The sequence below is a fragment of the Penicillium roqueforti genome (assembly GCF_015533775.1).
Source record: "Penicillium roqueforti strain LCP96 04111 chromosome Unknown scaffold_01, whole genome shotgun sequence".
Taxonomy (NCBI): Eukaryota; Fungi; Ascomycota; class Eurotiomycetes; order Eurotiales; family Aspergillaceae; genus Penicillium; species Penicillium roqueforti.
The window spans coordinates 1,777,355-1,804,035 of record NW_024067565.1 but is presented as its reverse complement, the minus strand read 5'-3'; the positions used below and the strand labels follow the sequence as shown (position 1 = coordinate 1,804,035).

General features: G+C 48.7%; 6 protein-coding genes across 6 annotated transcripts; 3 read left to right on the top strand and 3 right to left on the bottom strand.

The window, feature by feature from the left end:
* Positions 1–247: 247 nt before the first annotated feature.
* LCP9604111_1118 (uncharacterized protein) lies at positions 248–4,723 on the top strand (the record flags this gene model as incomplete). Its single annotated transcript, XM_039074905.1, has 6 exons — positions 248–290; positions 339–794; positions 846–1,034; positions 1,987–2,348; positions 2,396–3,498; positions 3,553–4,723. 6 exons carry the CDS (start codon positions 248–250, stop codon positions 4,721–4,723), a joined length of 3,324 nt encoding a protein of 1,107 aa, XP_038933666.1.
* A 2,408-nt stretch (positions 4,724–7,131) lies between these two features.
* Positions 7,132–8,823, bottom strand: zpr1 (zinc finger-containing protein ZPR1; the record flags this gene model as incomplete). The annotated part of the gene is made up of 5 exons (XM_039074894.1): positions 7,132–7,517; positions 7,567–8,235; positions 8,290–8,395; positions 8,452–8,620; positions 8,678–8,823. 5 exons carry the CDS (start codon positions 8,821–8,823, stop codon positions 7,132–7,134), a joined length of 1,476 nt encoding a protein of 491 aa, XP_038933665.1.
* A 2,780-nt stretch (positions 8,824–11,603) lies between these two features.
* Positions 11,604–15,173, top strand: LCP9604111_1116 (RTP1/Tango6 family protein; the record flags this gene model as incomplete). Its single annotated transcript, XM_039074883.1, has 3 exons — positions 11,604–11,676; positions 11,735–12,305; positions 12,356–15,173. 3 exons carry the CDS (start codon positions 11,604–11,606, stop codon positions 15,171–15,173), a joined length of 3,462 nt encoding a protein of 1,153 aa, XP_038933664.1.
* Positions 15,174–16,026: 853 nt separating this feature from the next.
* LCP9604111_1115 (RNA lariat debranching enzyme) lies at positions 16,027–18,403 on the bottom strand (the record flags this gene model as incomplete). Its single annotated transcript, XM_039074872.1, has 3 exons — positions 16,027–18,129; positions 18,187–18,288; positions 18,371–18,403. 3 exons carry the CDS (start codon positions 18,401–18,403, stop codon positions 16,027–16,029), a joined length of 2,238 nt encoding a protein of 745 aa, XP_038933663.1.
* A 1,126-nt stretch (positions 18,404–19,529) lies between these two features.
* On the top strand, positions 19,530–22,740 carry canA (putative cullin binding protein CanA; the record flags this gene model as incomplete). The annotated part of the gene is made up of 3 exons (XM_039074860.1): positions 19,530–21,884; positions 21,936–22,274; positions 22,327–22,740. 3 exons carry the CDS (start codon positions 19,530–19,532, stop codon positions 22,738–22,740), a joined length of 3,108 nt encoding a protein of 1,035 aa, XP_038933661.1.
* Positions 22,741–23,079: 339 nt separating this feature from the next.
* Positions 23,080–24,921, bottom strand: LCP9604111_1112 (class I SAM-dependent methyltransferase; the record flags this gene model as incomplete). The annotated part of the gene is made up of 12 exons (XM_039074849.1): positions 23,080–23,158; positions 23,222–23,650; positions 23,715–23,901; positions 23,953–23,978; positions 24,045–24,161; positions 24,212–24,253; positions 24,315–24,344; positions 24,413–24,469; positions 24,528–24,574; positions 24,623–24,715; positions 24,839–24,862; positions 24,916–24,921. 12 exons carry the CDS (start codon positions 24,919–24,921, stop codon positions 23,080–23,082), a joined length of 1,137 nt encoding a protein of 378 aa, XP_038933660.1.
* Between the last annotated feature and the right edge of the window lie 1,760 nt (positions 24,922–26,681).

Below are 26,681 nucleotides of genomic sequence, written 5' to 3'. Positions count from 1 at the left end.
CTACATGTTACATAGTACATAGTATGTACATAACTAGTACATTCATATAGTTAACGATGTCGAGATAGGAGAATTGACTCCAACTACTCCAACTCGGGGTACTTTCGGAACAGTTCGGCCCGTGATAAGCGATAAAGGTGGGATTCCGAGTTGGGGTAGTTTCGATGCTATACTTCGACTTCTTGACTAGATTGACTTGCCAGTTTAATGATTTGATAATTAACTTTGATCACTCATGGCATACAATATGTTTCCTGGCGTGGCAGTCATTACTGGTGCTGGTGGAACAGGTACGTAGCATAGCCGACCGTTGTGGATATATCACCAACATGATCTAGGAATCGGCGCTGCAACAGCCAAAGCCTTTGCCGCAGCAGGATGTGAGAGAATTGCTATCACAGATCTAAACGAAAAGTCTTTGCAGACAACCGCAAAAGCCATTGCTTCTACATACCCCAAGACTCAACTCCTAGTGAAAGCTGGGAATGTGGCAGATGACCAGTTCGCAGACTCGTTTATTGACGCAGTCGTACAACAATTCGGACGAGTCGACTATGCTGTCAACTGTGCAGGTGTCCTTGGGAAGTCATTGCGCTCAGCGGAAACGAGCCTCGAAGAATTTGACCGGGTCAACAATATCAACTACCGAGGCTGCTGGCTGTCTTCTCGAGCAGAGCTTAGACAGATGGTGTCTCAAAGTGAACTCCCAAGTCACGACCCTAACCGTCCTGGCCAGCGGGGCGCAGTTGTGAACGTTGCTAGTCAGTTGGGAATCGTTAGCCGTCCAGGTGCTCGTAAGTTCTGCGCTGCTGTCCATTTAAACCCACGATTGACAAGTGTTCTAGCTGCGTATTGTGCATCAAAATCCGCGGTCATTGGAATGACTCGGGCAGATGGTATCGATTATTCCAAGAATGGGATTCGAGTCAACTGTGTCTGTCCAGGTGTCATTGAAACACCACTCATCATGGAGAATCCCGAGATTCGCGCGGCCATCACTCCAGCAGCGGAGATAGCCCCTATGAAGAGAATGGGTCAGCCAGCAGAGGTCGCCGATGCAATCCTTTTCTTATGCTCCACGCAGGCCTCTTTTGTACAGGGTCATGCTATGGTAGTTGATGGTGGATATATTACTGTATAGTTTACCATGAACAAGTAATGATGAGATATATTAGCCGAGAAATTAAATGAACAATTTCAATATCCCTATGCAATGCATATATACAGTCTGCATTCCAACGGGCAACATAGGGAGCAAACCTAGCTGGATGGCCACCAATGCTCTCATGGTATCGGCGATGGGAGGCTGAGTATGAGGTCCAGCCACCTTAACTTGACCTTCAGCGGCCTACCCGGATCGTCCCAGGGAGATTGACGTACGCAGCACCCAGCCGCTCAGCTCCTGCTCAATGGGCGAATCAGGGCACTTAAATAGGCAAATGGTCAGGTGATAGTCAGGTGATGCTGGTGTCGGTGAGCGAACCTTGAACGGCAAAGTATGTGAATTATGTAAGCATCCTGCTCAGCCCTTGATAAAAGAGCGGTAAGAGACAACGACCAAAAAGGAAGGAGAAGGTCCAGAAGGGCGGAAATCCAGTACATATATATTCGGTACGAGGTCAAGTACATACCCTGTACTCTATACTTGTCTATATACTAGATAATAGCGTCTGTCTGGAGTATACACAAGTCACTGACCCCGATCTTCAGGTCAGACATGCATCGATGGGTAACACAATCTTGGAAGTAAAGATTACTAGCCAATACAGTGGCGTTACTAGTGTCCCTCCGAGCTCCACTGATTGACAGCACCGTCGCAACTAAAATGTGAGCGCACGACAGCTCAATTGTGAACTTTCAGCTTGCGATCTCGCAGCCAACTCCTCGCATGTGAAGACAATCACATACTTTCCCGGGCAATTCCCACTCTTCCCGTCTTGCCCGGTCAAAGCCACTTTGAGAGAGTCTTTGATTATAAGCCTGCAGCCATGGATTCGGCTATCGTTGCCCAAGAATTGCTTCAATATCTTCGCTTTGGATACCCTCCGATTTTGCTAGGGTTTATCTTTATCGTCTTTTTGGTCCATTCCTCTCAGGTGGCCAGAAATGCTGATCGCAACATTAAAGTCCAGTATGGCCCCAATGGGAAACCACTGCCTAGGCGAACCCGAATGATGATGGCGGTGGCCAGGGACTTGCCCGCGGAGCTTGCGCGGAATAGATCCAAGGGCTGGTTTGTTTGGCTGGATCTGTTTGTGCTGGCAACCTATATTGCTGAGGCAGCAATTCATATGACCCATGCCATAGTTTCAAAGTCAGAGCAGTGGTGGTGTGGTCAAGCGGTAGTGGTGCGATACCTGTTTCCAAAATTGAAAGCAAAGCTAATTAAACCTAGTTCTTTGTCGTCGGGGCTTTCTTCACTCATACCGTTATCTTCATCTCTTTACTCGAGAACCGTGGACCGTCAATCGCGCAATTCGTCCCATGGCTCTCGGCCATTCCCTTCGAGATAGCCATTCTCTCAACTTCAATCTCAATCTATTCCCACATCCACCATGAACCTACAATCGAAGATCCATTCGGTGGAAGATTGCGTACAAAGATCACATTTTGGGAGGCATTGGAGATTTCCGCAGGTTCAGTGCGGATTTTTGTTCTCACACTGCTGGTCGCGTCCTACATTTTCAAATCTGCCCGCAAACATTGCGCATTCAAGGAGGCTGAGGATGCCGATGCCGGAGAGACGACTAGCCTGCTAGATTCAAGAGGCAATGCCAACTCGGATGATGGTGATGCCTTGACCGATGGTCAACAGACCCCGGAAGTAGAAGCATGGGTGCGGCCTTTGACGACCCCTTCCACCAACTGGATGGAATATCTGAGTGGCTATTCCCTATTCTTTCCATATCTGTGGCCTTACAAGTCTCTCCGGTTGCAAATTGTCGTCGTCATGTGCTTTGCTATATTGATTGTGCAGCGAGCGGTAAATATCCTAGTCCCATATCAAGTGGGAGTGATCGCAGACTCATTGTCCACCAGCGATGGAAATCTGAAAGTGCCTTGGATGCCCATCTGTCTGTATATCATCTACCGTTGGCTTCAAGGTAGTCAAGGTTTCCTTGAGTCGGTTCGCTCGAATCTGTGGATCTCAGTGAGCCAGTATGCATACATGGAGTTGTCAACCGCTTCATTTGAGCATGTTCATAACCTAGGACTGGACTTTCACCTGGGTAAAAAGATGGGCGAGGTTCTCTCTGCCCTCACCAAAGGCAACTCAATCAACACTTTTCTTGAGCAAGTGACATTTCAAGTGTTGCCGATGTTCATTGATTTGACCATCGCCATTGGTTATTTTCTAATCGTATTTGACGTGTACTACGCGTTGGCTGTTGCTGTCATGACATTCTTCTACCTCTATTCAACCATCAAGATTGCCTCTTGGAGGGCCAATATGCGACGTCAAATGGTGAACGCTTCCAGACAGGAAGACGCTGTCAAGTAAGTTTGTATTACGTCTCTGTTTATCTCATTACGCTTTACTAACCTACACAGGAATGATTCCCTTGTGTCCTACGAAACTGTCAAATACTTCAACGCAGAGGAATACGAGTTCAATCGCTATCGAGGAGCGGTCTCAGACTACCTCCGTGCGGAATGGCATTCCCTATTCGCACAGAATCTGATGAATATTTGCCAGAATGTCATTTTCATGTTTGGCCTTCTCATCACCTGTTTTATTTGTGCCTACCAAGTTGCTCGTGGTCAACGTCCAGTCGGCCAGTTCGTGACGCTCCTTACCTACATGGCCCAACTGCAAGCCCCATTGAACATCTTCGGAACCTTCTACCGGTACATTCAATCAGCGTTGATCAACGCAGAGCGTCTACTCGAGCTTTTCCGCGTCCAGCCATCGGTAGTGGATGCACCGTCTGCAACACCGCTAGCAGTCTGTCACGGCCGAATCACATTTAACGAGATCAAATTCTCGTATGACACCCGACGACCTGCTCTCAACGGATTGACCTTTGACTGTAAACCGGGTACAACTACAGCTCTGGTAGGAGAATCAGGTGGCGGGAAATCGACAATCTTCCGCTTGCTCTATAGGTTCTACAATCCGAGCAGCGGAAATCTTCTTATTGACGGATACGATACGCAGACCTTGACAATTGATTCGGTACGCAGACACATTGGCGTCGTCCCACAAGACACCGTTCTCTTCAACGAAACAATCATGTACAACCTCAAATATGCCAACCAAAACGCCACCGACGAGGAAGTCTACGAGGCCTGCCGTGCAGCCAGTGTACACGACAAGATCATGGCGTTCCCCGACGGTTACGAAACCAAAGTGGGAGATCGTGGATTACGACTAAGTGGTGGTGAGAAACAGCGCGTCGCCATTGCCCGAACCATTATCAAGAAACCTCAGATCATCCTGCTTGATGAGGCAACGGCCGCATTAGATTCCGAGACGGAGCAGAACATTCAAGAAGCACTAGCCATCCTGTCACGTGGGCGCACAGTGCTAGTAATTGCCCATCGGCTGAGCACCATCACCACTGCTGATAACATTGTTGTATTGCACGAAGGTCGGGTTGCAGAGACTGGGACCCATGAGCAACTTCTGGCTGCTAATGGTCGATATAAAGCTATGTGGCAGAAGCAGATTCGTGCACAGACCGAATCTGTGGGCTTGAATGCCTTGTCAGGCAAGATATAGATTTGGGCACTATGCATATAGAGCTGCCTTACTTGTGGAGAAACTCAACTCTGCAGATTTCTCGTTCAAGGAAAAAGTTATATTGGGTACTGCTAGGAAAAAGTTGGCTTAATCCTAATATTTAACGAATTGGAACCATCTGAACGTGAAATTCGCCCAGTGATTCTAAAGCCGAACAGATCCGAGTAACGATCACGATCTACTTTGTAGAAAATTGAAAATTGAAAATCGGACGGAATACTTGTGTCCAATGCGACCAATGAATTCATAGTTAGGCGTAAGTCTAGGGATCTGCAGGGGGTCACACGATAATATCATTTTTGGGGTCATCGACCAATTGCTTTTTGTTTTTGGGATCTCACAGTTTACCTATCATATTGTGATGGCTCCTGCATGTACCCCGTATATATAACCTCTTAGGGACGAGGATGAACCCTATTTATATCGTGCATCGTCGTCTTGCAGGGTTTCATTGCCACCTGTATTACAGACGCGATCAGCTGTATCGATCTCGAGTTTTTTTTTTACTAGTGTTACTAGCTTGAAGACTAAGTTTATAGGTCAAGTTCCAGACAAAAGCACCTTTCTGTAATCTAATTCTATACAAGTTACCGAAGTTATCATACTATTCAACAAAGCATCAGCCCTCGTTGACTTTCTCTCCTTTCTGTACAAATTACTTTCCTAGCATGGGGCGCATTCTTTGGCTTGATAGCCTCCGGGGCATAGCCTCAGCTCTGGTAGTAATACACCATTCAAAGAGCTCGGAGCCTAAGAGTATCGTCGGCTTTTTGACAAGGTCCTACTGGGACGAACCGGCCGAAGAAAACCATCGTCTAATCCAACTTCCGCCCTTCCGACTTCTCTTCAATGGCCCGTCAATGGTAGCCCTGTTCATGGTTATATCGGGCTACGCGATCTCTCTTCCGCTTCTGCGATGTCGCGAGGACGTTGGGGCGAGTAATGTCGGATTCTTTCGTCGATTATGCTCTGCTGCAACTCGCCGAATCTTTCGAATTTATCTGCCGTCTATCGCCATACTATTTTTAAGCCAACTTGTGTACTTCTGCAATGTGTTCCCGTGGAAAGCTGCGGATGACTGGCTAGGCGGGCTAAAGCCCTTGACGGCGCCTTGGGCTCACGTCCAATATGTGCTTTCGAGAATAGTGCATCTGCTGGATATCAGCAACCATCAAGTCGATATCAATTTTGATCGCAATCGACCGGATATGAGGACTATAAACTACCAGCTGTGGACGATGCCAATTGAGTTTCGTGGCTCGTGTGCTGTCTACTTGTTGATCTTGACGTTCTCGTTTTGGAAGCCCCAGCCTCGGTATCTGGCATTGGTAGGCGTGGCGATGTATTGGTTTTATATGGGACATTGGGACCTCTTCGCTTTCGTTGCTGGGATTCTTCTTGCGGAGAGACACGTCGCGTCAGAGTCCGGACCAGACAGAGAGATTGCATTATCGTATTCATCTTCACCTCTCGAGATTCAAGAGCCCATTACCAAAGCCTGGAACAAATTCACAGAGAAAATCTATCTCCAACGGATTGGAATATCAGTCTCTTTCATTCTAGGGATGTATTTCCTTTGCATGTGCGGTGCTGACCGGTTAGCAGCTGAATACCGATGGCTGGCCGTGGCTCGATCTCCCGAGTGGGATAATGCTGAGATGATGCCCCGGTGCTGGAGGAGCGTGGGAGCTGTTCTGGTGATATATGCAATTAGCAAATCTGCGCTGCTTCAAAGGCCACTTAACTCCCGGCCACTGCAATACTTGGGCAAGATCTCATTTCCGCTCTATCTAGTCCACCCGACAGTCTATCTCGCTCTTAAATGGCCGGTGCGAGACTTTTTGTGGTGGGCAGTTACAAGAACGCCTTATCCTGGTACTATCGAGGCGAGCAAGCATGCTCTATCGTTTGCTATGACTTGGATGGGAACCATGATCGTTTTAGGTGCTGTTATGGTGGTGGCATCTGAACTTTGGAATCGCTTCGTGGATATGAAGTGCCTGGTGCTTGCGAGAAGATTCGAGAAATGTGTTTCGTGTTAGTGCATTGTACACCGTTTAGAGAATGAATTGCAAAATTAGATATGATCAGTAGATACAGAGAGATTCTACCATGTCAGCTCTAGTTTAGCTTCAACAATTCAATCCACACTTCAAAGTGACCCTCTCTCTCGGTAGGCCTCTCCTATTAACAGTTTTACTGGGAAGAAATGCATGATAAAGTAAGTAGACAGTAGAATAACTTTTATGACTTCATCCCTATGTATGACCAAATATCTAATTACCCCAGCAAAAAAGTACATATCACAGACGCCGTTATGCAAGAATCCCAAAAGAATCAGATCGTCGCGAGTTTCATGAAATGGATATTACATCGTAATCCTTCGGCTACTCTTTCTGAGTAGCATCGGTCGTGGTGGCATCGGCCTTGGCGGCATCGGCCTTAGCCTTGGCGGCTTCGGCCTCAGCCTCCTCATAACCCTCGGTCTTCATGTGTGTCAGACCTAGATCATCTTCCTCTTCGGCAGAGCGGGTGTAGTCCTCAATGGTGATCTGAGGGTCGGCAGCTGGACTGCAAAGGTCTTGGACGTAAGACGAGGCCATCGGGTCTTGCAAAGTAATAGTGAATTTGAGCTCGCCGTTGATAGCCTGGTCGAGACGACTGAAGAATCTTTGCCATTTATCCTTATCGGAAGAGACCATGCTGTCACCTCCGGAGTGTGCGGAATCGTCAACATCGAAAATGGCACCCTTTAACTGATCCCGGATCTCAACTATATAAAGGGTTAGCTGGGTCAATATAATCAAATAAGGGGAACGAACCTAGTAATCCTTCAACGGTGGTGAAACGTCCACCGAGCGTTCCTGGCTGAACGTCTAGGTCGAGTTCGGGACTGTAAAGTCCTGCGCTGTCACTCTTGAGAATGTCGCGCGAGAGATCAACCTCGTTCTTCACTTCGAGAGTGATACGTCTGCCCTTCTCGGGTACCTCGCCACCGGTCTTAATTGCGGAAGATTTGTAGCCGCAGTGATCACAGTTCGTGCCGAACAGCAGGACTTCCTTGAAGTAAGGAATGTTGACTTTCTTAATGTTCACCTCGGCTTGCTTATTACAGCCGGGGCACTCGGCAGGGATGCTGTAGACCTGGCCATCAACGATATCGAGATCATCTGGGTCGCCGGCGCCCACTTCAGCTGTGTCTTCTTTGTTGACAGCGTTTTCGTCAGCGGAGATTCCCAACTCCTCGTTCTGTTCGTGGGTACGCGGGTATTCATGGCGCTTGTACTTGTTGCCACGATCATTGGCGTTAGGTGCAATCCACGAATTTCCAGTGAGGTCATCTAGCGTGATGGTGAAGGGGAAAGCGTCCTCGCGTTTCATGATCTTCTCAAGACTGGCGATAACAGGCACAAGGGCATTGTAAAGTTCAGGAGCTTGCTCCTTACGGAGATCTTGCTCTCCTGACAAATTTTCATGAATGAGTTGAACCACTAGATACGGTTAGCGTCTTGGGATCGAACTATATTGCATTGGGCTTCACATACTGCCTTCCACATTGGTCAGCTGGCCTGTTCCCTTGGGAACTTCAATCTCTTTGCCTTCCTTAGTGGTAAGTTTGAATCCTGAAACATCACTCCGGATGACTTGGCGCTAAATATCCAATTAGCTTGAGCAGGAGAAAACGAATTATAGCTGGAGATAGATACCTGAAGATCCTCCTCATTCTCGACCCTCAAAGTGTAGACTGTTCCACGCTCCTGAATCTGGCCGGCGGATTTGATCGAGTTGTTTTTAAAGTGGCAATGTTCACATTCGAAACTCTCCAGGATAATGTCTCTGAAGTAAGGGACTCGAAGCAAGAGCAAGCGCGTGACTCTAATTAAAGTGGAAGGTTAGCAATGTGCAAAACATAATCGAATATCAGAAACGAACCCTTGCTCGTGGCAGTTCATGCAGAGTGATTCAATTGACATCGCACCGGTGTCATCATCACGCTCCACAAGATCGCCGGGCTTTTGGAATTGCGACTCGAACTGTGCCTCAAGGGCATCATTGTCGGCTTTGGAGACGGTGACCATTGTATATGATTTGTGTAAAGAGAAATGAGAAATAATGTGTAGTGGGATAGAAAATATCTGTGTAAAGAGGGAAATGCGAGGGAAGTTATAGTAAAGCAAGTTGGATCCAAGCAAGAAATTCTTATCGCCAAAAAAATATCGGAGCCACGGGAACATTCCTTCCTATTCTGCGCGGGGCAGGTGGGGCTGACAAAGAGTGGGATGATGTATTACATTTCTGCCATGACATATGTCACCGCCTTCTATTTGGGGGGCGGTGAGGATGGCATGATGTAGTGACGTCATTGATATCTACATGGATCCATGGGCAGGTGTACAACGTGCATTGTCCATTGTGTTAGCTAACATTCTTATTGTTTAATTTCCTGTCATATCCACCAAGCACCAGAATCTGCAAATATAAGTAGTTAGCATCACCTTGGAATTAGAGGATTTGGGGGTACTTATAAAAAAAAAGTGGCCGCTTCTACCACCAAAGGATAGTAGAAACGGCAGTCCACCGGCTATCGCCTGGCCAAACATTCTGCTCCCATGGAAAGAAAAAACCATCATTGACACAACGCCCAAGTCCCAATGACCAAACAATAGTTCATTCGCGGTATAGAGATCCCCCGATTTCCAATTCGTCGCTTTTCAGTTCATTACAACCAGACATTAGAGACGAGCCTTAGTCGGGACGCATGGCAGCAGATAAGCATCGTAGACAAGCCAAAGCTTTGATCCTCACTCGAGAGAGGTCCCACGACACCTACTGCATGACGCATACAGGTTAGAACCCCGACCAAGGACATCCCCCATGCCGACTGTAAATGGGCTGATGAGTTAAAGCGTTCGAACGATAGAAACCGTACGTTGCTCCGACCAGAAAAATTGTCATCAATCGAGAGAGATCAAGGCGAGCATCAAAGATTGGCGCAAATGGGAGCTGAGGAATGTCTGGGAGCAGACGACACCGATGAACATATCCCTCAAACTCACCAGAGCTCACACAAATTTCACAAAGACAAGCCAAACTTGGATGAGACACAGTAAACTCAACCAAATCTGCTTGACGGCCACCCATCTCCGCACGTTTAGTCAAATCGCCATTGTTTCACCGATACCGTCGCAAGAGCATGAAGCCGAGTCTCCCGTGTGTGGTACAGTACCCTCTGGGACAGGTTTTTGTTTCCTCTCCCGGTAGACGCGAGGGTGTCGCGGGAGGGCATATTGTGAAGCGGACAAAGAACATCCAGAAAAATCGCTTCCTTCTTCCCTAGGGAAGGAACAATGGTGGAAGTCATTGTTGAGATCGGCGCCCATCGATCTATCCACAAACTACTTTGCGAAGAGATGGCTAACACGGTCGGTCGAGATCTTCTGACGAAGTCGAATCAGTGGCGGGTGCCGTGATACGAGGTGCCTAGCCGCCTGTGGGGCGTAGGAGTAACAGAACCCAAGAAGGTGGAACGCAGGGGCAAGACCCCCAGGGATCCTGGAATAGGAAACATGTGCAGGAGCAGACAGCTGATGATCGCAGAACTGACGATAGAGTACAGACAAACAAGTCCGAAAAACACCAAATTGTTTGGGGAAATTTATTGCCATCTGGAACGAGACAACAGTTCGCAATCTTCTATGTGCTCCTAGGGCCAACATTGAAGAATCATAGGGCAGCATAACCAAAGGACCTCGCGACAACTTCAACTGTGAAAATGCCTGGGCAATTTTCAGGGAGAGGAATGTTGATTCCGGCGAGTGGATTCTTTGGATATGCTGACACTATGACTGTGTGTAAGGATACTGCTGTGTTCTAGGCAACAAATATCTGAGCCAAACAATTTGACGCCCTAGGATATTCGAGACTTGAATGTCGTATTCAATCGCCATCTGGTCGCGCTGTCGTGGTTGCTCCTCAAGGTAACATCTGATACCGAAGTACCCGACATGCTTCACCCACGTTCTCTTCTCGTTGAACTGACATCCGAGGCATAGGGCGACCATCCGTTTGTGACCGGCATGCAGCGTCCAGCATTGGTAAACCGACGCGCTCTCCATTTGGATAACGCATAGTAAACCGTCTTTTGTGCCCTAAGGCTCTGGCTGATTCGAATATCTTTCGCTTAATCGGACCATCACAGTCTGTTTCGGCTAATCGTATTATCCGGCATGCGCAATCCGTGAAACTGTGTCGCTGTGGACATTGAACCGAGAGAGGCTTGGGGTTGACTTCAATATCTTTTGCACCGAAACAATATGAGTCACCGAAGGCGAGATATACGTGACGGTTCACCATTGAAGGCAGCAGAGGAAAATGAAGATCTGAGAGGGTTGATCTGTATATGTGTGCCTTGTAAGGCAAGAGACTCGAGTGGCTCCACACTCAGGAAACGGTCGCGGTGGAACTGTGGCAGGTTTGAACGAGAATGGGGTCCAATGAATGTCGTGGGAACAAGCAAGATCCGGGGTAGCTGGAGAACTGTCCACATCGGTCTAACATTGTCAATTGAAATTGTGAAATGAGCAGTGGATAGAAGTAGACGGAGTTGGTGACAACAACAACGTATCTCAGTTGACGCGACGATACCAATGCGGGCAAGCGCGGGCCACTGACGCGACTATCACGTGATTACCACAGTCACGGGTTTATCTGCTATGACATAATCAGCCACAAACGCCAAGACCGCAATTGTTCGTGGTGATTTCATTTACTTTTCGAACCTTGGAACCGGACAATGTCGATGAGGAAAATACCTTCATTGGCGTGAATTCAGCATGATAGTATCCTACAATTATTTATGATGGGAGATGAACAGCAACTTCGCGACGCGTTTGGCATTGCTAAGAACTTTCTGACCCCAGTTCTCGATCGAGGTATGGACCTTTGAGATGTCAAGCTACATCTAGGTCGAGCGCTAACTATATCTTCAAGAGGAAATAAAGAAGACCCAAGGCAAATCCTTGTTGCAGATCCTCAGTCGGGATTCGGAGGGTGATGATGCCGCGAGACCAGCGGTGATCAATAGGGCTTTGGATATTTTGACCAGTATCCATAAATCATTTGTATCACCTGAGGACCAATTTGGGTCACTCAAATCCTGCGGGGAGGTTGAAGACTCACCAGCAGAAGATGCCAAGCGTCGTCGGATGCTACATGCATTACTGGACCTGGTTTCTCTGGAAGGAATATATCCTTCGCTATCATCTGGCGTTGGGATCCCCCTGCAGCAGCGTGTGATATCGGTATTACCAGCTGGTGTCATTGCGAAGCAGGCTCAAGCATCTGCTAGTAGTGTACCGCACGATGAGCCTCTTTTGCGCCGCATAATCGACGTTTTGGTTGACGTTCTTTTCGACCCAAGACCAAGCCTCCAGCCGATCATTCGTGGTCGTATATTGAGTGATATAATCAGTGGCACGGCCGATCTGGCTTTCAATCCAAATACCACGGCATCATTCGACCGGACTAAGTATCAGAAAACGTTGGCCAAAATAATTGATGAGTACGTTCCCCTTGCTTTTACTATTTCTAAGTAATACTAACAGCCTACAGTACCCCAACCACTGTGTTGCTACCTACGCTGTCCGCGTTCCTCCAGTCAGATACTGCACCATGGTTCAAGTCCACTATCTCCAGCCAGATCGCGCAAGTTCCGCTACGACCCGGTGGAGTAGTGCAAACCATCATGTTCATTGCGTCGCAGTTTTCCCCATCGCTAGGCCAGGAAGCACAGGACCAGTCACATGGCCCTCGTTTGACTGTGCAGGCGATCATGCAAATCTCACGACTCCTTTCTTCTGTGCCATCTGATGTTGACCCAACTGTCTATTTTGAGACAATTGCTCCCCAACTGCTAGCATTGATAGACGGCGATGATCCGGATCTGAGGCAAACTGCATCCTACGTTGTCGGTAATGGAATTTTGGGGAAACGGGCTTATGGTGCTCCTGGTACTGTCGGCCACTCCATCTTTATAGAGCCTATATTCAATGCACTTACCGCGAATCTTGACGCTAAATCAAGGCGATGGATCACCCGTTTTACCGATATTGAAGGCTCTTTTCCAAATTCCGTGGCACCAAATCCCGCATCCAATGTCTTGGTGGATGGCGCCACAGTGGACCTGGCTATAAGCAGACTGAGGTGTCTGACATTGCAGCATCCAAACCCCGGTCTCGTGAAACGAATCGTCTATCCGATTATTCTTCCACTATGGGGCTTAGTTTGTTTCTCTCAGGAGGAAGAGCTGACCTCATTCCATGGAAGGGTATTGCCTCTGCTACAAACATATTTTGGTATCTCTGTTGGTGCCCAACCCCTCAAAAAGCTGGTTGATAATCTGCTTTGGGATGGAGGCTCGACGTGGACATACGTGAAAAATTCCGACGCTGGGGTCGCATTGAAGAAGCGGAGTGAGAAAACGAATGAGCATTCAAATCTGGTGCGATTGATCGATTCCCTCCAAGGACGAGCAGATATTTTCGTCAGTCTCATCGGCTCGGATCCTAGCAGTGAGGAACGGACGGGGGATATATTCCTCTATGTCAGTCAAAACTGGCTGGTGCATCCCCAAGGTTCCGCACCCCCTCGCAAGACACTGAACGGAGGTCCCGTTGATGAGAGTGACAACATCATACAGAGGCTTGTCAGTGCCAAGGTTGCAGAGAAGCTGCTTGAGAACTTCAAAGAAGCACTCACTCGACGCCCGCTCCGAGTTTTAGAGCTCATCAAGCAGGTTATTGATGGGGAGCTACATAGATTTAGCGCCCAAGAAACAGCGATGCGAGGCGTAAATAGCAAGGTATCCCTGTCATCTCTGGCTAATATTGTGGAAACCAAGGACAACGACAGGGATGAGTTAAGCAACGACTCCTTTGAGTCCGTTTCGACAGCCTTTAGTTTGATGTCCACACTTCTTGCATCCGCCGAGTTCTCTCCCACTGCCGAAATCCAACCCCTCCTTGGAGCTTTGAAAAAGGACCTCGATCAACTTATTCCGTTTCTACCCACTATCCTCTCCAAAGCAGCAACGACCTCGTCTATGTTGTTGGAGATTCACCTTGCCGCTACCGATGAAACCACAATCAAGGCAGTACCAGCTCATGTTCAGGACCTTGACACGCATCGTCAGGCGCTTGCCAATCTCAACTCAGACCTACCACCCGTGCAGGCGGAGGGCCTATCGCTGATTTCGAAACTGATCATGAACTCATCACCTGTTATTGATGTGGGCTCGACCCTCACACTCCTTCTCTCCCTCATCACCGACACATCTAAAACCGCTGCCAACGAGGAATACGCATACCTCGGTGCAATTAAGATAGTTGGTACACTAGCATCACGTCACCCACGTACCGTGATCAAAACCTTGGTTGAAGAGTACGCAGATAGACGCGAGCAACGAGCCTTGGACGAAAGACTCAGGATTGGTGAGTGTCTGCTGCGAACAGTCCAGGAATTAGGAGACGCACTGGTCGGTGATACGGCCAAAATTCTTGGAGAGGGTATCATTGCCGTTGCAGGACGGCGTGGCAACAAGCAACATGCACAGCAAATCCGCAAGGAAAAACTCGCCAAAGAGAGACAGGAACAAGAACGCGCACAGCGCAAGGCAAAAGAGCCAGCTATGCCGGAAGGCTGGTCCATTTCATCAGGAGTAGCCAACGCTGCTTCCGAGCTTGACCTCTCAGAACTTCATTTAGACGACGAATCCCCAGAGCAATCGGCGTACGCTACAAACGTGGTTGCTGCATGGGCTGCCGGTGCATCCGCAGATGATGCTCCTGATGACCTTCGCATCCGGGCATCGGCCATTTCCATTCTTGGATCAGCCATCAACGTCAATATCCTCGGTCTTGGCCCAGTCATTCTTTCTTCCGCCGTCGAACTCGCGCTTGCTACCCTAACTCTCGAGACTGAACCAGAGAGTGCTATCCTGCGCCGGGCGAGTATCATTCTACTCTTCGACATTCTCAAAGCTCTCGAGGCAGCGCGGGAGAGACGCGGAAACCGGGACATCGGGTTTGGCTTTTCTCTTTTTGACGACTCGGCTTCCAGTTTTTCGGCTCCACGTGGTTCAAGTATGCAGGGACAGTCAACCATTGGTAACATCCCTGCCATGCTACGAACTCTCCGCTTCGTCGAGGGTCGTGAGGAGGACGGGCTCGCTCGTGGAAATCTGCGCGCCTTGATTGAAAGCTTGGAAGCTTGGTCGGAGAAGTCCTTGATGTGGGGCATTGGCGCTCAGATCCAGGATGGTCAAGATGGCTTCAATCCACAATTTGGGCTGGGTGACAGGATCGCCGGTCTACAGGTTGATCCCATGGAATGGGAAAGCACCGGACATCCACGCATCGAGGAGATTGAATGAAGCCAACTGCTCCGATACCATGTGACGAATAATTACCATTTCTCGCAAATCATTATTCCAATCCATCAAATATCAAATAATAGTAGGTATCTTTGGAAAAATGACCAGTTGGATTTCAAAGATCTAGAACTTCAGAGATGCCTCAAAGACGATAACAGGGACCACCAGATATCACCAACGAATCAGCTCTCAGAATTGTCTGGTGCCTCAGCATCATTGGTCTAGTGGTAGAATTCGTCGTTGCCATCGACGAGGCCCGTGTTCGATTCACGGATGATGCACATCTTTTTTTTTTAATCTTACAAGGTCACAACCAATTGGTGGAAGCTGAAGTGGTTGTTGATTACCATTTCAATGAGAGTATTAGGTTGTTGGCGGACTTGATCAGCTTCTTCATCTATCTTCATCTTTGAATAAAAGCCTCGAACAAAAAAATATTTTAACACAGCGGAGGCGGAAACACGAAGAACGAAGACTCTGGGGAAAGGTCAAATGCAACGAAAAGCATATATGCATTTGATAAATATACATCTAGACACTTCCAAGTGAAAAGAAGACAGATTTATGGCTTAACACTGAACGGATGGAGAGAGTGGCGGGAAACTTTGCCCTAGGATACATAGCACATGCCAGTAGAGCACAGGCTAACTGAGAAATTCTGGCGTGTCACAAATATGCAGAAATCCAAGTCGAAACTAGGTGATCACTGTATGGTTTCATAATTTCGTAGACATACATACATGGGGAGAGTAAAACAAAAGAAATTGGTAAAGATATTCTAACTTCAAAAATTCCTACTTCCCCCGTTCGAAATCGTCAAGCCGCCAACAGAAACGCGAAAGCACCGATCAAATTACCAGGCATCAGTGCTGCCACGCCCACCACGACTACCATAACCACCGCGTCCAGAACCACGGCCGCCGCGACCACGACCACGACCGCCACGGCCGCCACGACCACCTCGTCCACCACGACCAGTGTACTGACGAGGTTCTTCGGGGCGTGGGCCGGCCGCCATGCGAGCCTGACGCTCTTCCTCGGCCATGTCAAACTTGTTTTCGATCCCAATCAGATTGCAGAAGGCAGAGGTCTGTGGGTTGGTGTACTCCTTCGGCTGCTCTTGGGTATTGATCGAAACATTGGGGTCATAGACGGGGGCAGTCAGGACGAAGTCAGTGGGAACGTTCAACAACCCAGCGTTGACAACGTTCTCCTGTACCCATTTCTCCTCCTCGGCGATACGCTGTTGGTAGTATTCAAATCCCTTGTGGGCAGGGACCTTGCCCTTGGGGTGTCCACCAAACTCGAGCTCATCGGCAAATGCACGAGTAATGGCCAGCCACTCCTTGTCGTACTTGAGTCGTAGGGGAGACTCCACTGGGGCATCATCCTGTTCGGAAATTGGCTCAATCTCCAACAGTTCGACAAAGGCATCATGATTGTGTGGCTTATCCAAGGTCAGGAACTGAGTCTCAAGATTTTTGATCATCTCGGGAGGTGGAAGGCGTTCGGAAGTTGAGTTATTTGTGGCAGCTTTGGGTACAAACGACTGCGCAAGGCTGCTCGGAAGTTCGGCTTCCACTTCAGGAACGCGATCACCCACATCATCATTCCACCAGGAATCAGGAGAGGGATCACCACCCCAATTGAGAGAGATATCGGCTTTTGGAAGAGCCTTCTGAGCTGGAGAAGATTTAACGCTCGCGGTGCTGCTGGGACTGGTAGAGATGCTGATCTTATCAATATTGTCAGCGACGTCAGTAGTCTTGACATCCTGCATTGTCTTGACATGCTTGGCTGTCTGGACATCTTCGGTGGTCTCAGCAAGCAGCGAAGATCCCTGCTTGGCAACGGCCTCCTCGGAAGAAATATTCACAGGGCTGTTTCCCTGGCTGACTTTGTCGAGGTTTTCGATGCTCTCATCGTCGGCTGGGGCGGGTTCGATTTTTTCTCCATCGGCGCCACGTACGAACGTCTGAACGGGACCGCGCCCAATCTTGACCGTTTCTTCAAACGTAATGTTTCGGGGAGGTTTCGGCTTTCTCGCTCTGATCATACGCATAAAATCGTCTTGGTCTCGCTTCTCCTTCTCAGCTCGTCGAGCGTTAACTCCGAATTCGTTCCAGGCTTTGATGCGAGACTGTTCGTCTCCAGTGGCAGTACCAAGCAATTGGTGGCCAGCAAGGGTGTTGGTGTTGACATTACTCCGTGGGATCACAGTGGCATGATTTGTATCGTCAACGGCATTTGTATCGGCCACAGCATTTGTATCGGACACAGCATTTGAATCGCCCACAGCATGGGTATCGGCCACAGCAAGATGAGGACTGGGGGGACTCAAAGAAATGGAATTTGCGCGAGGTGGATCATGGGACACCTTTGCAGTGTAACGCACATGCAGATGAGCTGAAAGCCAATAGGCAGGGCGCAGGTGATTGAGAGCTTCGCGTGCCGCGATGCTTCCGAGCTTTCCTGAATCAGAATCGGCTTTGAAGCCTGACTTCTTGCGAAACAGTGTTGCATGGTCCCCAAGCTTTTCGACCCCCTTTGGCCAATCATGGGAGAGACCGATGTCGATCTGGGTGCGCACTTGCAGCAACTTGCGGACATCCAGCTCCCGGATATGGTAGACGGAAGAAACGTCATCTCTGTTGTATGGCAATCGTTCGTAGTGGGTCTTCCGGTAGTCGTAACCCTTCCAGATGCCAGACATCCCCGAGATTCGGAGAGGTCCAAAGCGGATGATGTTGGCTGCACCCATGAAGTAGATGTTGGGGGCCACCCAACCGCCGTAATAGAGCTCGGCGAGGTGATTGCTCGCCTCATGGTTGCCACCGATGAACAATGTCAGATAGGGAGCAACACGGCCACCACTGTAGTACTCATGAAAATCGCCGATTTGCTTGAACTTGTCTGGAACCGAGAGACAAGTCGCATCATTGGCATTACGCAGAGCCTGGTTTGACCAGTTAACGTTGAGCTAGTGTGGAATCGGACATGACAAGGAACTCACCTGGAAATCCCCACCAATGATAACAAGGTCAACAGAGTCCCAACCTTTCTCGGTGGCTTGGCGATCCACAGTCTCATAAATGTCATTGAGGCTACCATGACCCTATACAGAATGATTAGCAACCAGCTGCGAAGTGGATATGTCACATGATATGGGGGATCTGCAGTCATGCAATATCACTTACACAGCCTTCCACGGCAATTCGCACAGGTGGCATCGTGGATGATCTGACTGAGCTGTGGGATTTTGATAGCGCGAAAAATAAGAAAATCCCCGGAATGAGGCTGTCGGAAAAGGAAAAATTGAATGCAAGCCCTTGCTAGAAAGCCGATGAAGACTGCAGGAAAGAAAACGAAAGATGAAAAGCAAGAAAAGAAGGATAGCAGATGGAAAGGGTAGAGAGCAGAGAGATGTAGATGGGAAGAAGCGGCGGGTGGAGCTTGGGGCTTTTAAGCTCCCGCGCGGCAAATCTCTGAATAGCAAACATCGGGCTATTGTCTTCTGTTTGTCTCCATTGTTCTTCGTTTGCCTCTATTGTCCTTGCTATTGAGCTGACAATTGCTTGATTTCTCAATACGAATCTTTATTTCTCAATAGGCAAGGCCACACAATGTCTCACATTGATCCTTCCTTTCTCATTCAGGCTGTCTCGGCTGTCCCCCTCGGTTCGTCGACATCGGCTCATCTGCTAGCGGTGCACACCCGGCTTCTCCACGAGGAGTCTAAGTCATTAAATGCCCAGCAGAAGAGAGATCACTGTGGGGCGTGTGGTAGCATTAGAAAGCCCCAGTGGAGTAAAGTTACTGAGATCAAGCCGAAAAAAAGCAAGCCTTTAGCCTCTGGATCGGCATCTACAGGTGCTACAGTCTACAAGTGTCTACGCTGCTGCCAGCGGACAGTACTACCTCAAAGGAATTCGAGAAATCATATCTCAAAACCTTCGTCTAGAGCAGCTACAGTCACCACGCGAGGGTCAACTCCTATGAGGGTTGACGTGCAAGGTTCAACACCGGCCTCAACAGATCCCAAGGCAGGTGACAACCAGAGCAGCAAGAAAAGGGCTAAAGCAAGAAAGCAAGGTGGTCTTCAAGCTCTTCTAGCTTCCAAACAACGTGCCCAACCATCACTTGATCTGCTTGACTTTTTGCAGTAGAGGTCGTGCACGTGAGTTTGTTGCCATATCGGGACTAGCGCGGGGCAGCTAGCTTGCCTGCAACTCTAGGCTCATGACGGTGACCCCAACACCACACACCTCTCCAGCGCGTGTGTCGCAAAGCCCACGCAATTTCGCTTTCCTATTTTCACAAAAAAACTACATATTCTGTGATTTCATCATCGCGACAATGTCATCCTATTCAGACGATGAACATGATCCTCAGGCGGACGAGCTCCGCGAGACTGCCTTGGTCACGCTCGAGGCGTTGATCAGCTCCTGCAACAAAAAGATGCAACCGTACCTAACCAACACTACTCGATCAGCTCTTCGATTTTTAAAATATGATCCAAACGTCGCTGAAGTGGAGGACGATGAGGAGATGGGAGGCACCCAAGATGATGGCAGTGAGGACGATGATGCCACAGAAGAGCCTGACCTGGAAGACGACGACGAATTCGAGGACTTTGAAGAAGAAGGCGGCTACAGTGATATCGACGACATGAGCTGGAAGGTACGCCGGTGTGCTGCCAAGCTTCTTTACACCGTCATCTCGGCCTACGGGCTTGGTCGCGCTTCCGACTCCTCGGCCTTGTTTCAGCAGATTGCCCCAGCTCTAATCTCCCAAATTAGCAAAGAGAGAGAAGAGAGTGTGAAGCTTGAGGTGGTGTCGACATTGACGGCGCTTGTTCGGAAGACTGGCGAGGGATCCATGATCGTCACATCCAACGACTTCCTGGAGGCCGTTGGTGGCTCGAAGAATTCTCGCAAGCGTAGACGCCAAGACAGTGATGCGTCAATGATTGACTTCGAGCCGAGTGCTGGAACCTCGTCCGCAATGGATTCTCCTGCTGTGCCATCGTCCCCCAAGTCTGGTTCTCAGGCTGATCTAGCTCGCTCTGTGCCTTTAATTGTGCAGAACCTTGTCAAAGCTTGGAAGCAGGCTTCGGTTCCTCTCAAACAAGCTGTGATGATTCTCCTCAAAAGCCTTTCGTTGGTTCGCTATGGTGGTCTTGCAGACCATCTCCAACAAATTGAAGACCTTATTGCGGATGCCCTCAAGACCTCATCCCTCTCAGGGAGCACAGCGGCTCATACCGGGGCTGCCGTCAGTGCAGGTACCCTCCAAATCGAAACGCTGGGTCTCATTTCAGTGATTGCCGAGACCCATCTCTCCGACGCGCTATTGCCATTCCTGATTGCCCTGGTGCCTGGAGTGATCGGAGCTGTCAACGACCGCAACTACAAAGTCAGCAGCGAGGCTTTGGGGGCTGTGGAGCAAATTATAAAAGCAATGACGCCGCCCCGCGTATCTGCCAATCCTTCCGATGTTACTTTGCAGTTGCAGAAGCTTTATGATGTTGTCCACTCTCGAATCACCGACACCAGCGCTGATCTCGAAGTCCGGCAACGAGCAATTCATGTGTTTGGTGTCATCCTCGCACGCACTTCAGGCGATCGGGGTGCAGAGTTCCTTTCATCTGAGAGGAGATCTAATGGTCTGGCTGTTTTGGTCGACCGAGTGAAGAATGAGACAACTCGTTTGTCCGCTGTCCGTGCGATTGATGATGTTGTCGTTCTCGCTAGCCGCAAACAGGATGTTTCTAGTGATTGGGTCAACAATGTCGCCCTTGAGCTAGGGTCGAACTTGCGCAAATCCGATCGTGCCTTGAGAGGCGCGTGCTTGGAAACTCTCCGCAGTCTTTCCATGAATTCTAACATCAGATCTCACCTCACCCCTGAGACAATCACAGCACTGGAGAATGCTGCTTTGCCTCTTCTCGCTGCAGCTGATTTCCACACACTTACACCCACGTTGATCATTATTGCCAAACTTGTCCCTGGCAATGCAAAACTAATGGTGACCAGCGGTTTGATCTCTGCTATCTGCTCGATTGTGACCAAACCACTCATCGGAACTGTTCTCAAGGCGTTGCTTCTGCTGGTCAAAGTCATTGGCGACGAAGGTGCAGGTGCTAGTTTGATGCAGAATCTTCTCCGTGACGTGGGAATTACAGGGGACTCGTCAGTGGTCGGAAGAGCTGTTGGCACCCTTCTGGTCCACGGTGGACCGAATCTTGGAGTCACAATGGAAGATTTCTCAACAGAACTCAAGACTGCACGGGATGTTAGCCGAAAATGCCTTGCCCTTGCTATACTAGGCGAAATCGGCCTGCGAATGGGCCCCGAGTGCCCGTTGACTCCAAGTCTCTTCATTCCTCATTTTGAATCTCAGTCAGATCACGTGCGCTTGGCTGCCGCGACTGCTCTTGGCAACGCGGCCGCAGGTAGCGTCAAAGCTTATCTCCCAATCATTTTGAATGGGTTGGAGAAATCAAATGCTCAAAGCTATTTGCTTCTCCATTCGGTACGCGAATTACTTCAGCATCCAGAGGTCGTACGTCCGGATCTTGCACCATCCGCTCACAAATTGTGGCACGCCCTCCTTGTCGTCTCCGAACAGGAAGACAACCGCGCTGTTGGGGCTGAATGTGTCGGTCGCTTGGCACTCCTTGACCCCGTTGCTTACATCCCCCACTTCCAAGTAAGTCGTGCCCATCGCGCTACGTTTCTAATACTAATCTCATGCCCATAGGAGTACCTAGCCAATGCCGACCCGGCTGTTCGTGGCGTGGTGATTTCGGCATTCCGTTACACGCTTGCCGATTCGAGCGATGCTTACAATGATGTGCTGCGACCGTTGATGGTGCCCCTTTTGACCAACATGCTCAGCGACAGTGATTTGGGCAACCACCGGCTTGCGTTGACCACTCTCAACTCTGCAATCCATAACAAGATGGATCTTCTGCTCCCTCACCTAGATGAGCTTCTTCCGGCTGTTCTTGGTGACACCAAAATCAAGCCAGAGCTCATTCGCGAGGTGCAAATGGGTCCATTCAAACACAAAGTGGATGATGGGCTCGATTTGCGAAAGGTCAGTGTCTCTTACTATTTACCCTAGATTCCACTAACATCATTATTTACAGAGTGCCTACGAAACCCTTTATGCCTCGCTCGACACCTCCTTCTCCCGTACCCATACGGCCGAACTATTTGACCGCATCCTCGCTGGTCTCGATGACGAGCAGGACATCCGTGCAATCAGCAATCTCATGACCTCCAAACTGATTAAGATCGCACCGGAGGATACTGAGCGGCACCTAGACGCTTTGTCGGAGCATTACACTACTGTGCTTTCCTTCAAGCCAAAGGACAACGCCGTCAAGCAAGAGTTGGAGAAGGCCCAGGAGGCATCCCTCGGAATTCTAAAGATTACCCGAGAGCTGAGCAAGGCGTTCCCCGGCCCGGAGGCATCAGGCGATCTTTCTAAGTGGAAAACATACATGGATTGGCTTCGACGGAACTTTTCATCGCAGTTGGCGAATTTGGAACTAGAATAGTTTCAATGATTTTATGTTATGAAAAGCGCAATGACGAGCCATTTGTCGCAATTAGCTAGCTTACGACATTGTCCAATGAAACATGATTAACATTGCTACACTTGCGATTTTCGCCTTGTAGATATATTTGTGGAGCACCCTCGACTATTATAGCTTTTAAGATCAGCATCATAGGCTTAAACCGCCTTGACCCTCACCCGGTGCTGTATAGTAGCGTTTTCTCCTATTTGAGACTATTGGAAATATCCATTGTAAGCATCTTCAAAGATCTTGATTCAGTTCCCTTCCTATACATTATCATTATATCCACTCGCTAAGAAAACTGTCATTCCACATCATTCACTCTTCCTCGCTTTTGATCGGAGTCGTCTCAGGCGTAAGCTCTCCAGGAAAAGGCTTGCGCGCCCACACACGTCGTCTAAACAAAAATCAGCATATCAATCCCCCCAATACCACACCACAGGGCTAGGACCAAACTCACGCTCTCTGGTAAATATGATATTTCGGATTCTTAAGTTCCGAACGAACCTTCGCCAAAAAAACCGTAACCTCATCCTTCGACCAAGGATGCGGCGCACCGAAATGGGTAAGCAGCCACATACACCACCCCTCCATACCAGAAAGCCAATGCTGGAAATTAACAACGCCGGCCTCTTTATATTTCTGCTCGCGAGCCCACGGGCCGATCGGCCACTTGTACGACTTCTCCTGCAAATCCACAAACCCGGCCTTTTCCATTCTGTCGCTCATGGCATCGAGAACATCCATCGCGAGTCCGGCGCGCTCGCCGCACGCGTTCATGGTCGGGCCCCAGGTTCGCAGGATGCTATCTGCCGGCAGGCTGTCGTCGATGCAGTCGATGCATGTACTGCCTTCGAGTTGTTCGATCCAGCCTCCTGGTCGTAGATTTCTGCGATAGTCCTGGTGTTAGTGCATATGCTTGCGGATATGGATATTTAGGTGTTGGCATTTACCTGTAGGAGCTTGCGTAGACGTGATCCCATCCCGCGTGATCGAATGAGCCGGTCATGATCCGCATGTGGATTAGGTCGAGGGGATCTCTCCAGGTCCATTCTTCTAGGATGTTGTCGACTTCTAGGATGCAGTTCGGCGGCATCCATGTAATTGGGGGTGGGAAGAGGTCTACTCCTCGCACAGTCGCTAGATGGGGTTAGCTCACTGTCTTGCTGAGCTTCGGGGATTGGCACTCACTAGATGGGAACATGTCGGCAACATCACTATACAAGCGGTATATTGGTGTGAGTCTTGTCGACGAGGGAGGGGGTTTTTCTCTTTTGACGTACATAGCCCAGTTACCCTTACCCGTTCCGATATCCAGGATATGTTTGGGGTCCTTCTCGATAGGCGCTCTGAAAAGCGGGTTCTCTCGCTCCGAATCTAATACGAGCGCGAGCAAGTGACTGAGAGTGTCAGTGATAATCATGGTGTAAGAAAGGTTGGTCGTACGTACCCGGCTTCATAGGACTCGAATGCTAGGTCATCGGACGGAACCCTGGTGAGAATCGGACATAAGTTGGCAATTTCTTTGGTGGAAGATGCTGCAACATGCATACAGATATTCTCTGTCGCTCAGAGTTTGATACCTATAGATAATAAGTATATGAGTAACGGGTCGACCTCCCAGGTGCGCCAAATGTAGGATGAAACATACCGTCTGCCATTTTCCATTAGGCCATGATAGATTGAGGAACCGATAGACGTGGTCTCCCTATGTCATATCGTGTGAGACGTCGATGACATTGAATGGGGGAAATGCGAGTATTTACGAATGCCAATCATCGCTATAGTTTGGTCGGAGGTAGACGTCAGGATCCTATAAATTGTTAGAATAGCAATGAGAATAACTGATAGATGAACCTACCACTGCGATCTCTAGTGGTTGCGGCATTGTTCGGTGTCTGGTCCGGGGTCCTCTCGGGATGATGAAAAGGGGTAAAGGGAAGAGGTTAGGGGGCTGTTGAAATACGCATTAGTACTTTGTACTAATGTACAGACATCATTCAATGGTCTTCAGCCGGTTGTCCCGTCAATTTGTAGCAGCTTCAATACCTGGGATTGGGTAATGGGAGAGACATACACCGTCATGCTCCACAGTTAAAGCCTGAATGAGGGTTGGTGCAGTCTTAGCTACAACGTGCGGAGGTTCCCGTCGACGATCATTGGGTTGACGTTGACAGGAGTGGACCAACCCTGGAAGGCTACATGTGAGATTCTCTAGCCTTGTTTTATTCGTACTTCGTCCCTACTATGGAAGAGGACACAGTGAGGAATTCAACGCAAATTTACTCTTAGGAATGCGCTTTATAAAATCGAATACCTAACTATCCTAGATATAGTACATATTATGTCTTGTATTTTTTTTTTCAACTTTGTTTTCCAGGAGAGAGTCCAAGAATTATGGGACGGAAGTGTGCATTATGCGGGTTGGCCCTCGAGGGGTGGGGTTGTATACATGTCGAAATGAATGGCCACAGACTGGCTAGACCTGCAACTATATTCTATACAAAAATTGCACTTTCAAGTTTAAATATATTGATAGACATACCAAGGGTGTATGTATGGGGACTATAGAACCAGAGGGAAGAATGATGAGATACATAGGATACTGTTGTTGAGACGGGGTTCTCGATCATAACGGTCAATGGAATTTGCCTATTGTATGTGTTCTAGGGTGATCTTCGAAAATAGGCAGCCCTAATTGTTTTAGGCCCGCAATTTAGTTAACATCCGAGTAGTCAGCTTACTAACAATCTTCTTTAACTCTGAGGTGTTCACTCTTGACTATTGATTTTCTAAATCAGTCAACTAAGTCCTATAACTACTAGAACTATTAGACAAGCTGAGAGATATTATCCCTCTCATTTGGAAACCCGAGGATTATGATTGGTGGGGCCTCGGCTATTTAGGTCTCCTTATGAGTGGCGTCCAAATTTTCCTTGCTGTTTCAGAATTGAACTCCTGAAGATAGATGGATGAAAATTAGATTCGTGATAACCTATGAGAACCCTTGAATCATCTTGCCAGTGTTGCCTAGGAGGAACATCGTTTATTACAAGCACCTGTTCATGAGACTGCACAGATCTACAAAGTTCAGGCTTCTGTACCCCAGAGCGGCACGGAAGCTAAACTATGATCATCATGTGCTTGGGATTAAAGTCTCCATTATGCTATGCCTACATAGCTCTTTTCTCGCACAAAAACAATGAGATCATCTGTAAGCCCGTGGCTGCCAACGCACCCAAATTTCAAACCTGCTTATATTTTGGGCTGTAGCCTAGAATCTTGGACAGTGGCTCAGCCTCCTGTGCGGGATACGGAGGAATCCGTAAGCGAGTCAGCAGAACCAAACTGGTTATACGAGCTACGAGGCGATTAGTGACTGGTCACTGGGGCAATGTCATATGCTAACACAGTTATGTGTCCGGGCCATAACTATCGGGCTGAACGCAAGGAGACCTCACGCAAGGGAATCGCAGCTCACTAAGTTACGGCCTGACCCTCGTATCCCTGGACTAGTCACCATAAGCTCCGCTTGACGAGATGCGATTGGTTTCCGAGTGTTAGAAATAGAAATGACTAAACAGGCGAACATTCCGGAACAAGTGCCAAAGCTTATGTCCTACCCACGTGAGACCGGTGGACCCTGAAGCACTCCTGAAGAGCTACGGAATACTGTCGCCTTGAAAGTGCGGGAAAATCGGAGACTCGGACGGTGTGATGTTGGATTGGACTGGATTTTTATTTTTGGAATTGGTTCGGAGCTGTCTGTTAAAATTTCCCCTTTCGCCGGGTTCTATTTGGCCTTCTTATTCTTTTCCCCTTCTCTTCCTTGTATTTACCGTTCATTGTCTTCCACCGTGGTGACCTTTTCTCTATATTGTCATGCCTGAGATCGGCACAAACTACATATATAAATTAAC